This window comes from Emiliania huxleyi (assembly GCF_000372725.1).
Source record: "Emiliania huxleyi CCMP1516 unplaced genomic scaffold EMIHUscaffold_983, whole genome shotgun sequence".
NCBI lineage: Eukaryota > Haptophyta > Isochrysidales > Noelaerhabdaceae > Emiliania > Emiliania huxleyi.
In genome coordinates this window covers 1-12,959 of record NW_005194737.1, presented here as the reverse complement: position 1 = coordinate 12,959, position 12,959 = coordinate 1, and the positions used below count along the sequence as shown (strand labels likewise).

General features: G+C 66.6%; 3 protein-coding genes across 3 annotated transcripts; 2 read left to right on the top strand and 1 right to left on the bottom strand.

The window, feature by feature from the left end:
* Positions 1-1,096: 1,096 nt before the first annotated feature.
* EMIHUDRAFT_250790 (hypothetical protein) lies at positions 1,097-3,212 on the bottom strand (the record flags this gene model as incomplete). Its single annotated transcript, XM_005756202.1, has 2 exons — positions 1,097-2,496; positions 2,528-3,212. The coding sequence occupies 2 exons, from the start codon at positions 3,210-3,212 to the stop codon at positions 1,097-1,099; spliced, it is 2,085 nt and encodes a 694-aa protein (XP_005756259.1).
* Positions 3,213-5,107: 1,895 nt separating this feature from the next.
* Positions 5,108-5,642, top strand: EMIHUDRAFT_372673 (hypothetical protein; the record flags this gene model as incomplete). Its single annotated transcript, XM_005756201.1, has 1 exon — positions 5,108-5,642. A coding segment is annotated over one exon (366 nt), but the record flags the coding sequence as incomplete, so codon positions are not given.
* Positions 5,643-6,636: 994 nt separating this feature from the next.
* On the top strand, positions 6,637-7,767 carry EMIHUDRAFT_372672 (kelch domain-containing protein; the record flags this gene model as incomplete). The annotated part of the gene is made up of 1 exon (XM_005756200.1): positions 6,637-7,767. A coding segment is annotated over exon 1 (760 nt), but the record flags the coding sequence as incomplete, so codon positions are not given.
* Positions 7,768-12,959: the final 5,192 nt, after the last annotated feature.

The window sequence follows — 12,959 nt, the reverse complement described above, 5'->3', positions numbered from 1 at the left end:
GGCGCGAAGGTTCCTCGCGACGGCCAACTGGGAGAGCCTCGTCGCGGAGGCCGAGACCAAGTCGGCGCGCGAGAGCTCCTCGGAGGGCGCCACCGAGGCCGGAGGCCCGGGGACCCCGCCGGGACAGTCCCCGGACTATTAGTCTAGTACCGACTCGGCTCTGGTGCAAGGCAGCAGTCGCATCAGCGCGGCCCATTCGGCCGGCCACTGGCCGTTTTTGCATTGTGCGTCGCAAATGCGCACGCCGCTTTACTGATTATTTAAGGTTGACCGGTGTCGTGTCAAAAAAACCTGGGCCGCAGCCTCTGTGTATAGCAGGACTTGACAGATGACACATGCCTCGATACAAAGCGAAAGCCTAGGGGAAACCACCATCACCAGGCGACTAGCCAGGCGACCCCACCATCGGGCTCCACCTCGCGCAGCTGGGCAGAGCGCCATCGCGCACGCGGCACGGCGAACGGACAGGAAGATGTACAACGACCAGAAACGGGGTGGGGTGAATGCTGAATCCAAAGAGAGCAACATATGTGAGCTCTGTCCGACTAACCAGCTCACGTAGTCAAGCCTCGACGCCCCTGCGGTCCATGTGGCTGCTCGCCGCCTCATTGCTGTCCGCCGGCGACGAGCTCACGCCATTCCCACTCGCTCCGAGCGTGACATCGGCCTCGTTGCCGCTGCCGCTGCCAGTGCTGCCGTATTTGCGCTCCCGCCCGCGGCGCAGTGCCTCGTTGTAGTCTCCCGGCCACTGTGCTGGCTCTTGCTTCATCATCGAGAGCGGCGCGAGGAGGAAGCAAGCGGCGCGGAACTCGCGTCTCCACGCGAGGGACATACTTTCGCTTCTGCGAGCGCGGTCGGCCTGCGCTTGCTGAGAGGTGCTCGTGGCTTCCGCGCTAGCTGGACCGCCCGTCTCAGCGTCGCCCGCCCCAGCACCGCCCGCCTCGGCGCCGGCCCCCTCGGCGCCGCCACCCTCGGCGCCGCCACCCTCAGCGCCGCTCTCTATGCCATCGTCGCACAGGAACGAGCTCAGATCCGTGCGCTCCTCGCAGCTGCCCGCTTGACTCCCATTCTCGAAGGCGTCCTCTCCGTTGCCCGCTTAGGCGGCGCGACACCCCGCCTCGAGCACGGCCGGCCCGCACACAAAGACGTGCGGCCGCACCGCAGCACCCGCCCACCAGCCCTCGCCTGACGGAGCCGAGGCTCTGGCCGGGGCGGCATGCCCCGCCTCCATCGCCCCGAGCACCGCTCCTCCATCCCCCCGCCTGCGCGCGTCCGGCGCAGACGCGGCCCGCGGCTGCGGTGCGGCCGCCTCCCGCCTCATCTCTCCGAGTAGGGAGGGGAGGAGGCGGGCGAGGTCGGGGCGGCCGAGCGTGACGTTGTCTCCGACGCAAGCGGGCAGGGGTCGCTCCTCCTGTGCCTTGCCCGTCAGGTAGAGCCGCACGGAGGTGCGAGGCAGCGCGATCAGCTCCTCCAGCAGCAGCGCATACTCGACGAAGAGCCGCACGTCCCGCGCTACCCAAACCAGCCGCAGCGAAGTGGTAGGCGGCCTCGACCCCGGCTCCGCCGCCGCCCGAGCGATGAATGCGCCCGCGAGTGCGGAGAGCGGCGTGATGCCGACGCCGCCAGCCACGAGGATAAGTTGCGGATGCGCCGCCGCGCGCTCCTCCGGCTCTCCGAATGGGCCGATCGCTCGCACCCGCAGCGGCGCCGCGCCACCCTCCTGCCCGCCACCCTCCGCCAGGCGGGACGCCGCGAGGGAGTGCAGCCCTCGCGTCCACGACCCCTTGCGGCCCGCCTTGATGCTCAGGTGCCGCACCGCCGCGTCGGCGGGAGAGTGGGCGGTGCCCCCGCCGCTCAGCGAAGCCCGCTCGCCGACCTTGGCGCCGCGGTCACTCACTGTAAACGGGTGAAACTGGAGCCAGGAGAGCGATGGGACTTGCACGTAGACGACCTGGCCTGGCCGCGCGCTCGCAGCACCGCGTGGGAAGCGGAGCGCAAGCGCCACGAAGTCGTCGCCGACGGGGCGGCAGGCCTCGAGCGTGCAGCGGCGCGAGCCGGAGAGGTCGAGGGCGAGCAGTGAGGCGAGCTCCGCCTTGTCGAGGAGGTAGAGCCACAACCCGACCATCGCCGTCTGCCAAAAGTCCCAAGAGTGGACGAGGGTGGCGACCAGGAGGAGGGGCAGCAGCAGGTGCAGCCGGTAAAAGGTGTAGTAGCTCCTGCGGCGGACGGCCGGCAGCGCGGCCGCGCCGGCGAGGAGGGAGGCGGCGCCGACCGCCTCCATCAGCGGGATGACCCAGGCGTTGATATCGGTGTCCGCGTGGGTGGGTGCGTAGTGGAGCAGGTTAGTGACGAGCGCCCCGTCAAAGGCCCAGGCCGCCAACTCGAGGCTGACGTGCACGAGCATCAGCCCGAGGCCGAGCCCGCCCAGCCAGCGGTGGTACGCGAGGGCGCTCTCCCACGAGAGGCCAAAGGCGGCGGAGAGGGAGGAGCGCTTGCCTGTTGGACATGCCGGGGACGCGTCATGGACGTGTCCGATAGACAGGCGGTACAGGGGAGGAGCGCTTGCCGATCGGGAGCAGCGAGAGGCCGAGGACGAGGTTCAGGCTGTGGCCGGCCGCAGAGCCGAGCTGCTTCAGGTTGTCCACCGCCGTCGAGTGCGCCCAGGGCTTGAGCTTGCCCAGCTGAGCCGCGTCCACCGCCCACCAGCCAAGCAGCGAGCCCGAGAGGAGGAGGAAGAGGATTGCGCCGAAGGAGCCGCGCCAGAGGCGGTAGAGGCACACGCTGGCGGAGGACGCCGCCCGCAGCCGGGGAGAGGCCTGCAGCAGCAGACTGCCTCCGAGGAGGGCGGCCAGGTAGCCATGAAAGGCAACCACACGCTTCATGTCTGGCGGCGTGCCCACGACGGCAGTAGGGTTGCGGAAGAGTGGCGACTTGAAGGTGCCCGAGAATGGGTTGCACGGAGGAGTATAGCAGTACCCGCCGCCCTCAACCGTTGGAGCCGTAAAGGAGTGAGGCGGTCGGTTTGCCTGCAGCACCTGTGGCGACGAGTACGTGGAGGCGAGCACGTAGCTGGCTGCGACAGCCAGCAGGGCGATGGCGGTGCGGATCGCTCGCTGTCGGTCCGATGCTGGCGATTCTTGGTCAATCGACGACGAAGCGGAGGTGGGAGGTGGCGGCACCGCCAGCAGCGGGTCGGAGGCAGAGCGTGGCATTACTCACCAGCGAAGAGAGCAAAGAATAGACGGCTCGCCTAACGACGGCGAAGGGGGCTCCGAAAGCCAGTTCCCAGGGTTGTCTGCATGGCCGAGCGGCAGGGCACCACCCTCCTACCTTCGTACATACAGAACGCTATTTCTTTTTCTCGATGCTCTCTCTCTCTCTCGCACGCCTTCATCGCCGATCCCATGACTCCCGGATACCCCAACCTGGCGCGCACCTGCACTCAGCCACTCACCACCGGTCCCATGTTGGCCGGTCGATCCACCTTAATCGGGTGGACACGAAAAATCATCGTCACACTTGCCGTGACGCACGCGTACGGCTTACCGGCGGCAGCTCTGCCACAGGTGCCCCAACCCATGGAAGTCGGCCAAACGGGCTTGTCCGGCCTCTCCCTCTCCTCCACGCGGCCTTCTCCCCTCCGCGCACAAGGCGAGGCGACCGGGCGCAACGTGCGCCAGCGGGGCGAGTACGGACAGCCTATCGGCGTCAACCCGCAGATGCCGGGCATCATGGCCTCCTCCCTCGAGACCGTCGCGGAGGGCCCCCCCGAGGAAGACAGCCTTGACGGCTTCCTAGACTCGATGCAGATGCCGGAAATCATTGGCACCCTCCTCAGCGAGGAGGGCTCGCTCAAGGCGCCGATCACCATGGTCGTCATGGCGGACGGCTCGGGCAAGGCCGGCGCGATGAACCAGGACGTGCTCTCGGAGGTGATCGACGAGTTCGCCGTGAAGGAGGCGTTCCTCACCTACCTCGAGAACGAGGCTGGCGCCTCGTTCAAGGTGGCGGCCCACCTAACCATCAAGGTGGCGGCCCACCTAACCATCGACGAGGCCGGCGCCGCCTCGCTGTACGACGTGGCGGGCGGCGGGAAGGCCTACAAAGGCATCAAGGTCTACACGATGGCGGAGGCGGCCGGCATTCCGGCGTACGCCGCGCGGATGGAGGGCGTGGTCGTCCTCTTCTTCACGCAGACGCCGTCAGGCCTCGACGTCTCCAACCCCGAGCACCTCAAGCTGTTTGGCGAGATGGTCACCCTCTTCTTCACCGCGCGCACCGGCGGGAAGACCTTCCTGGAGATGCGGGCGACGCAGCTCCTCACCTCGGGCATCATCACGACTACCGAGGCGGCCAAGTATAAGAACGCGATTATATCGTGCAAGGATGCTAAGCCCATCTCGACCTTCGGCGGTTCGTGGACGGGCAAGCGCGGAAACATCAAGACGATGAACAAGATCTACGTGGTCGCCTCCTTCAAGGACTCGGGAGGCAAGCCCTTCACCCCCTCTTTCCTGCCGCAGAAGATGGCGATCAGCGACAAAATTGTCGTGCGCACGGTAAGCCCAGCGCCCCCCAAGCCACATCCCCCACATCCCCCAAATCGCGCGATGACTGACCGGCGAGGAGTAAGCCCTTCCCGGCCCCGCCCCTACACAGGAAACGGCGCAGGGTGCGGGCGCGGCCGCCTCGACCAACAAGGAGGCGTGGGCGGCGACCGGCACAAAGAAGATCTCCGCCCTTTGCCAGGACTTTGGCATCCTCTACCAGAATTTCTGCCCCTTTCACGCCGTCGTCCACGCCCCCGGAGCAAAGTGCCCGCAATTCCAGCGCTACATCCAGCAGGAGAGTACCGCCAGCCATCACTGTAGTTGGTATAGTACCCCACCTTCACCAGGCCCGTGATTTCTTTTTTAGTTTCCCATAAGTAGGGTAGGTAGGTAGGTAGGTAGGTAGGGGCACCGCAGGGGCCGGTCAGGTTTTTCCAGAATTTCAGCATGCTGGCGTCTGAGAGCTGGTTTGGGGCAAAATCTGAGGCGAAACCGAGAGGAAACCGGCAAACTACGCGGGTATTTTCCAGGTATGTATGTAACTGTAGAGAGAACTCGGTTTGGGGCAGCGCGAGTGGGAGAACTTTTCGGCGGTCGTGGAGGTCGTGGAGGTCGTTGAGTGGCGAGTCACGCTCGTGCGGACAGCATCGATGCCGTCGCCGGACGCGGCGGCGAGGCACACGGGCGCCGGCGTGGCGCGTCGGCAGGCCCACCACGAGCGGATGCGCGACGAGCGCGCTCGGGAAGCGGCCGCGGGCGAGGCGGAGCTTCCGCCGGAGGACGACGCGGTCGAGATGGCGAGCGCCGTCCACGTGCTGGACAGCGTGCGGGAGGTGGGCCCGAACTACACCCTGCTGCGCAGCAAGGAGACGAAGGCGAAGCGGCGGAAGCGAAAGCGCGAGGATGCCAGGGCGGCGCTCGACGGCCACACTGTCCTGTCCACCGGATCGCGCCTCGAGATCTTCTGCGACAGCGAGCGGTGGTACCCTGCGACCGTCATGGCGCGGGAGGAGGACGGGGACGGACGGATCGTGCACGAGGTCGAGTACGACGGCTACCCGGATCGGCGGTGGTGGCACATGCTGGACGACGAGCGGTGGCGCGCCGTCCCAGAGCAGGCCGGCGCGGGCGCAGGCGGCGCTGCCGCAGACGGGGATGGGGATGCGGCGATGGACCGCGTGGACGGCGAGCAATGCGCCCGTGCCGCGGGCGCCGACGAGGCGGCCGAGGTGCGGCCGGCGCCGCCTCCTGTGCGCCGGGGTGTGCGGCGCAGCGCGCTGGCGGACGCCCTCGAGGCGGAGGATGACGAGCAGCAGGAGGAGGCCGCGCGCGGCGATGGGCGGCCGATGCTAGCGCCCCACGGGTACCTGGAAAAACCCGGGTATACCTGGAAAAGGCCCGGGATGTTGCCGGTTTCCTCGATTTTGCCTCAGATTTTGCCCCAGACCAGCTCTCAGACTCAGGGAAAGTCGCGAGTTTCCAGCATGGAGCACCAAACACCCTCTGTTTTCCCTGGAAATTTCCGGAAACGCAAAGTGCTGGGGCCCCTCTGTTTTCCTTTTTGAAAAGTATACAGGCCAAAGCCCGCCAAGCGGGAGATGGTTAAACATCAATCATAGCACACTAGGGTACTCTGTAGGTAGGTAGGTAGTAAGGTGAACTCTGTGGTCGATGCGGCAAGTACAGAAAAGAATTTTACAGAAAAGAATCTTACAAGGTTTCCGTCAGAGGCCGCCCGATGGCCTCCCACCGCATCGGCGCCCGCGTCGCGGGCCTCTCGCCAGAGCAGCTGTGCGCCATCATCGAGGCGCAGGCGGGCGCGAGCGACGCCGCGCTGCGCGTGGCGGAGGAGCACGCCGCTCGGCTCGTGGAGCAGCCCGAGTGGGTGCTCTCCGAGGTCCTCCTCTCGCCGGACCTCGCCCCGCACATCCTCGCCCAGCTGCCGATCACGGAGCACGCCGTCAAGGGGACGTGCCGCCCGTGGCGCCGCGGCTGGAAGGAGACGCTGAAGAAGCGCGAGAGGCCGCGCCTCCTCGTGATCGGCGGCGATGACAACGACTACGAGTTTCTCAACTCGCTGGAGCGGTACGACCCGTCAACGAATGAGTGGGAGGGGGAGGCTGTGGCGCCGATGCCGACGGCACGAAAGTATGTCAGCATGGCGGTGCTCGATGGCAAGCTCTACGCGGCGGGCGGCCAGAGTGTGGCCGACAACTTCGCACCTTCCAACCTGGTGGAGCGGTACGACCTGGCTACGATGTCGTGGGAGGAGGTGGCGCCGATGGCGGAGGCGCGCGCGTATCACGCCATGGCGGCGCTCGACGGAAAGCTGTACGCTGTGGGTGGGCGGGGCCTCGCCGGCCTCCTCAGCTCGGTGGAGCGGTACGACCCGGCGGCGGGTGCGTGGGAGGCGGTGGCGCCAATGGCGACGGCGCTGCGCGTTCTCGCCGTCGCGGTGCTCGACGGCAAGGTCTATGCTGTTGGCGGGTACAGCGACGACGACGGCACCCTCAGCTCGGTCGAGCGGTACGACCCGGCTGCCAACGCGTGGGAGGCGGTGGCGCCGATGGCGGCGGAGCGGCAGGCTCACGCCGTGGCGGTGCTCGACGGCAAGCTGTACGCTGTTGGCGGCTTCGGCCTCAACGGTGACTGCCTCAGCTCGGTGGAGCGGTACGACCCGGCCTTGGACGCGTGGGAGGCGGTGGCGCCGATGGCGGAGGAGCGGTATGATCACGGCGTGGCCGTGGTCGAGGGCAAGTTGTACGCTGTGGGCGGCCTCGGCGACGACGACGGCTTCCTCAGCTCGGTGGAGCGGTACGACCCGGCGTTGGATGCGTGGGAGGCGGTGGCGCCGATGGGGACGGCGCGGTACTCTCCTCTCGCTGCTTTGATGTAGCGCCGGCCATGACACTGCTGTGCTGGAAGTCGATTGAAAGACGTGTAAGCAGACCTTGCTCGCGCGCAGCAGCTGCGGACCTCTCGGATGGCCGTGTGGCCCCGAGAGACTCTGACAGTTCGAGAGACTGAGGTGTGTGTGTGCGCGCGCGCGTACGTGGCGAGACGCACTCGACGAGGACGGCTTCGCCGGCGGTACCGAGTCGCGAGCCGGCGACAGTTGCAACGGGGTGGGTGTGTGTGTACGAGGCGCCGCTTCGACGAAGCGAGGTTGGTACCTAGGTAGGCGAGATAAGTCTGCGGGGCTCACGAGCCGAGTCTCAGCCACACGCCCCTCGCGCCTATGACTCGACCAGTGTGAAGGTATGTATGTATGTAGAAAGATGAACAACAGTCAGGCTTGGACTGGACACCAACGCGGTATGTACCAGGGATTTTCCACAGGTGTACGTACACCCGCAATTGCGCCGACAAACCAAAATACCCCGGTATTTTGTGCCGATTTGGCTGATTTGGGGCCCAAACCAGCCTCAGACTCGGCTCAGAGGGAACAGAGCCCGGGAAATTGATGATTTCCACGGAGTTTCCCAAGGAAACTAGAGGGTGCTGTAGGGAAACTAGCAGGAAACACGGCAAGAAACCAGGCAGAGGGCGGTGCGAGAGGAAACTCTCGTATTGGTGCACCCAGCCTAGTCGACTAATTCACGTTTGCGAGTACGAAAAATGCTTCCCGTGCGAAAAAAAAGCTCGCAAGCACACCACCGAAAAGGGCTCGGCGAGATCTCTCGATTGGCATCACTTCCCAAAAATCGACCCCAAAATCGCCCTCCAGACCCTCCCTGGTGGCCAGAGACGCGCGCCGCAGGCGAAGCGCTCGCCGCGGACCTGCCCCGCCGGCCCCTGCCGACCACGCGTTGGCATAGCACTCCTGAGAGCACCAAACCTCGCTCGTGTTGCCGCCGATAGAGCTCGACGCACGGCCGCAGTGGCTCGGGTTGGACGCACTGGCTTGAGCCGGCCTTTTGCTGCCCGGTGGGCGGCCGCGCTTTGGCTTGGCCGGTGGCTCCGCGGCTAGCTCAGGCGGCGGCAGCTGCTCGGGCTCGGGCTCGGGCTCGGGCAGCGCTGGCGCCATCTCCTCCGTCGGGGCGGCGGGAGAGGAGGTGGGAGCGTCGGCGGGAGCGTCGGCGGGAGGCTGAGAGGTGGCGCCATCTGAGAGAGAAGGCGGCCGGCGGGGCATGAAATCGGCGAGCGTCCGTTGGCTAGGGCCCTCCGCGGCCCGAGGCCGCTTGCTCTTCCCCTTCTTCCGTGCGCTGCTCGCACAAGAGAAGGGGAGGGTTGACTGCACCAGCGGCAGCGCCTCGCCGCTGGTGGACTCGCCCGAGCTCGACGAGTCGTCCGGCTTGTCGACGGATTCGAGGTCGCCGATGTCGTCGTCGCCCTTTTTGTCCTTCGGGTGCTCCTTGTTGAGTAGGCTCAGATTCGCTCCGCGCCCGGTCTTCTTTGCAGGCATCTCTGCAGCTCGAGGCAGCGAGAGCGGGCGCGCCGAGGACCAAACGCACCTGCGAGTGCATAGAGACGGCCGGAGATGGGTCAATCGTAGGCTACTCATGTGCCCTCGATGGATGGGAGTGGTCTGGGCGCGAACGATCGGTGTAAAATGGAGCTAAAAAAGCGCGCGTATCGCGTCATTGCGAGCGACAGCGCGTTGCTCCAGGAGGCCAGCGCGGTCGAATCTGGCGATTCGACACCGGTCGCTGGGTGCTCCGGACCGGTCCCGATGGTGTGGGCACCGCGAGCGGCGCGCGGCGGTCTCGCGCGGGCCGTGTATACGCGGCGCGCTCACCAGTGTGAAAGATCGCGCTCTAGGCTGGTTGCACCAATAAAGCCCAAGGCCGGAGGCCACCGGGGGGGACAAAACCAAACTCTCTATGTTGCGCACGAAAATGGGGCAGGGACGACGGGGCACTAACTCTCACACACACACACCACTCGAACAGAGCTCGCATCGTCGGTGATTGTAGAGTAGACGAGCGGCGCCGGTGAGCAGGTCCATACAGACGGTGCACATACCGGCGTCAGGCCCGCTACCCCTGACAGTCACGCCGCTCTGACGTCAAGGAAGCAAAGTGCTCTTGAGCATGTCCCAGCGCCTCATCGAGCGTGGCGTGCGATCTCTGCAGCTCTCTCAGCACCTGGTCAAGGCCCCACAGCTGCTCATGCTCATGGTGGCTGCTCGGCTCTTCAAGCTCCTCCACTTGGGTGGACGCATCCTGCGACCCGACCGATCGCCACTCCACATCCTCCGCCTCGGAGTCAAAGGCAGACGAGCTGCTTTCGACCGGCAGCGAGGCGGGGTAGATCCTTCCTCGGGTGAGGCCAACCTCAACCGGCTCGAGACAGCCCCGATCCGGCGGAGGCGAGGTGCGCGTTGCGAGGGCGGCGGCCGCCGTTGCCCGCTGAACAGCTACATCGCCCCCATCGGTCGCTGCCAGCGCCGCTGCAAGCTCGTGTATGAGCGCTCGTGAGTGCTTGGCTTCTGCGGCGAGCTGCTGGACGCGCTCGCGGTGTGCGTTGTCCGAGGCCAGAATCATGGCGAAATTGCGAGTCAGTGCGGCCACCTTCTCCCGCTCCAGGAGGAGCGTGGCGGAGCGGCTGCCGTGCTGCTTTGGCGATGCCGGCTGCGACAGACGCATGTGCCCCCGGCTGCCGATGTACGGCTCGCGCGCGCGCTGCGGCGGGCGGATTGAGCTAACTGTGCGGGTTCTTTTTGTTAGTGCCAGTGCGCGCCAGTCCCGTGCCCAGTGTTGTTGGCGATGCCTTTTTCTTTTTTCCCTTGCCCCTTTGTCCAGGCCCGACTTCCGGGCCGAGGCGCGGAGGGCGGAAGAAGTCTCTCGCTCTTGGCTTGTCAACTGGACGCACCGTGATGAGCCTTCTCCCTTCGCCGCGAGACGTTTCTCTCGATGAGTCGCCGCTGAGTCTCCTTCTCGCCGAGCGGGCATCCTGGGAACAGGAGGTGCAGCGGCTCCAGCGCTGTGCCGAGGGTTGGCAGCGCTACGCCACAGCGCTCGAGGGCCTCTTGCAGCCTCGGGCGGACAGGGTGGACAGCGGGTGGGCGCTCGATGCGCTGGAGGAGATGGGCTTTGCGCGTCCCGACGCGGAGGACGCACTGAGGCGGAGCGGGAGCCTCGACGCCGCAGCAGAGCGCCTCAACGTGATGGTCGAGGTGCAGAGGGCGGGCGCTCGGCAGCGCGTTGGTCCGAACGACCAGCAGTGCGCAACGAGAGAGCTGCTGCGCGCGAGCAGCGCTGTCTCGAGCATCTCGGCACAGCTCGACGAGGCACTCGGCCCGCGCTGGCGGCGAGGTTGCTGCGACCCAGATGCCGAATACACACAGATGCCGACCGGTGTGTCTGCTTGCAGCCAACGCTGGCATCTCATTCTAGTTCTACATGGCTGCGAGTGCTCCAGCATACCGCACGACCGTGCCTCGCTGCAGGCTGCAGCGACGCAGCGCTTTCGACGGCGGCTTGCACGTCGCAGTTAGCGACGGCGCTCGCAAATGTGGAGGAGGGGGTGGGGTTGCTGCTCGGCGCGGCGCGGCATGCCGAGGCACAGCATCTCTTGACCCACCGACAGATGGCCTCCTCCGAGTTACATACACTGGTATACGCGCAGCATCACTCCTGCCGCCGTCCGCGTCACCCTCGCCTCCGCCGCCTTCCGGCCCCACACTCGCCAAACACACCCAGGCGGCGCAGCAGCTGGAGGAGGAGCGGCGGCGGCAGAGCGAGCGCAGGACGGAGGCGGCCGAGGCGGAGGGTGCGAGACTGAGGGCGCGGCGCGGAGACATCAGATGCGAAAGAGGGGGCCTCACCCCCCGGGTCCCTGGGAGGCGGCGATGCCATGCCGCTGCGACACTGGACTTTGGAGGTCGTGGCATGAAGCCGCCCTCTCTGCACGGCCTCTGACCCCTCCCCTCTCACGGTCTCTGCAGTGCGCGTGGCAAAGGCGGAAGGCGCTGAAGACCCCCCCCCTCCCCCCCTCTGCGCCAGGCTGTCGACCCTCGAGCATGAGGTCGTGACGGCAGGCGCCACGGTGGGCCGGCTGGCGCGGCAGGTGCCTCCCTAATGCCTCCCGCCGCCGCCTACGCCCACGACACGCCCACGACACGCCCACGACACGCCCACGACACGCCCACGACACGCCCACGACACGCCCACGACACGCCCACGACACGCCCACGACACGCCCACGACACGTCCACGACGCGTCCCTGTCCACGAGTCCGCCGCGCGGCAGGTGTGCGAGTACGAGGGCGAGCTGGGCGCGCTGGGGCACGACGGCAGCTTTGGGGGCGGCGGGGACGCCCGCGGCTGCCGAGTCGCGGGCGAACCAAGCGGCGCGGCGGAGGAGTCGGCGGAGCGGCTGCGGGCCGGCGGCGCGCTGTGCGGTGATCTTCTGGATGGGGCGTACGAGCCATTTCACTTTGGGGGGGCGGCGGCTGCCATGGAGGAGGGGGCCGAGGCGGCGAAGGACGGGGAGGAGGAGGAGGCAGAGGAGGAGGAGAGGGAGGAGAGGGAGGACGAGGAGAGGGAGGACGAGGAGGAGGAGGGGGGGCGGAGCGGCGGCAACCTGCAGAGCCCACCGACCTCGTCCGGCTCCGCGCCGTCGCGCCCGAGTCGAGCCGAGACGCCGCCTCGAGCCCTCGAGCCAGCGCACGGGCCGCCAGCTGGCTACTCTGAGCGGCCTCGTGAGCTGAGTCCGTACCGGCTGCCGACGGCGAGCGAGGAGTATGGCGCGATGTACGCGGCGGGCGAGCAGGCGGCGGTGAGCTTTTGCAACGGACTCAAGGGCCTCCTTCGAATACGGGCCCCTGCCCTGCCGGAGCCCGCCACGGCAGGCGCGCCGCCGCACACGCCACCGCCGGGCGGCGGTGCGGGGCCGCCACAGGCTGAGAGTTGAGAGCTATAGCCGTACGATAGCTTGTGCCGCGAGGGCTCAAAGTGCAAAAACAGGATTTGCGTTTTGCGTGCGGTGGGGATTGCACTTTGCAGCGATCGGCGAGATACTTTCGACTTTCGGATTCAAAAGTCAAAACAAGCCGGCTGCTGCACGTGGAGCTGCACGGTTCGGGCCGAGCGCTATTTGCTTTTGACTGCTTCACCAATGCTTGTAAGTTGTACCGTTGTAGGCGCTTGTTTTGGCTAGTGCCATTTCACTCTGACACGCTAATCTTGAAAACGCCTCCAACGGAGCTCCGTGTTGCTTCCAGCGCCCTCCCCCGCGCTCCCTGCGGCCATGGCCGATGCTCCTAGTTTGAGAGGTCATCTGGCTACCGCGAGAGCGACCCAACTCGTCGACATCGTCCGATGGTTGTGCCTCAAAGTCAGCCTCCGGAGGCTATCGTGGGGTCGAGCCGGCAGTAGCCGTGACATGTGGTTCCACCACCCCTCGTAGGCTTTGCCTCTGACCGCCACCGTTCCCAGGCTGTCTAATGGGATGGAAAGGAAGGCT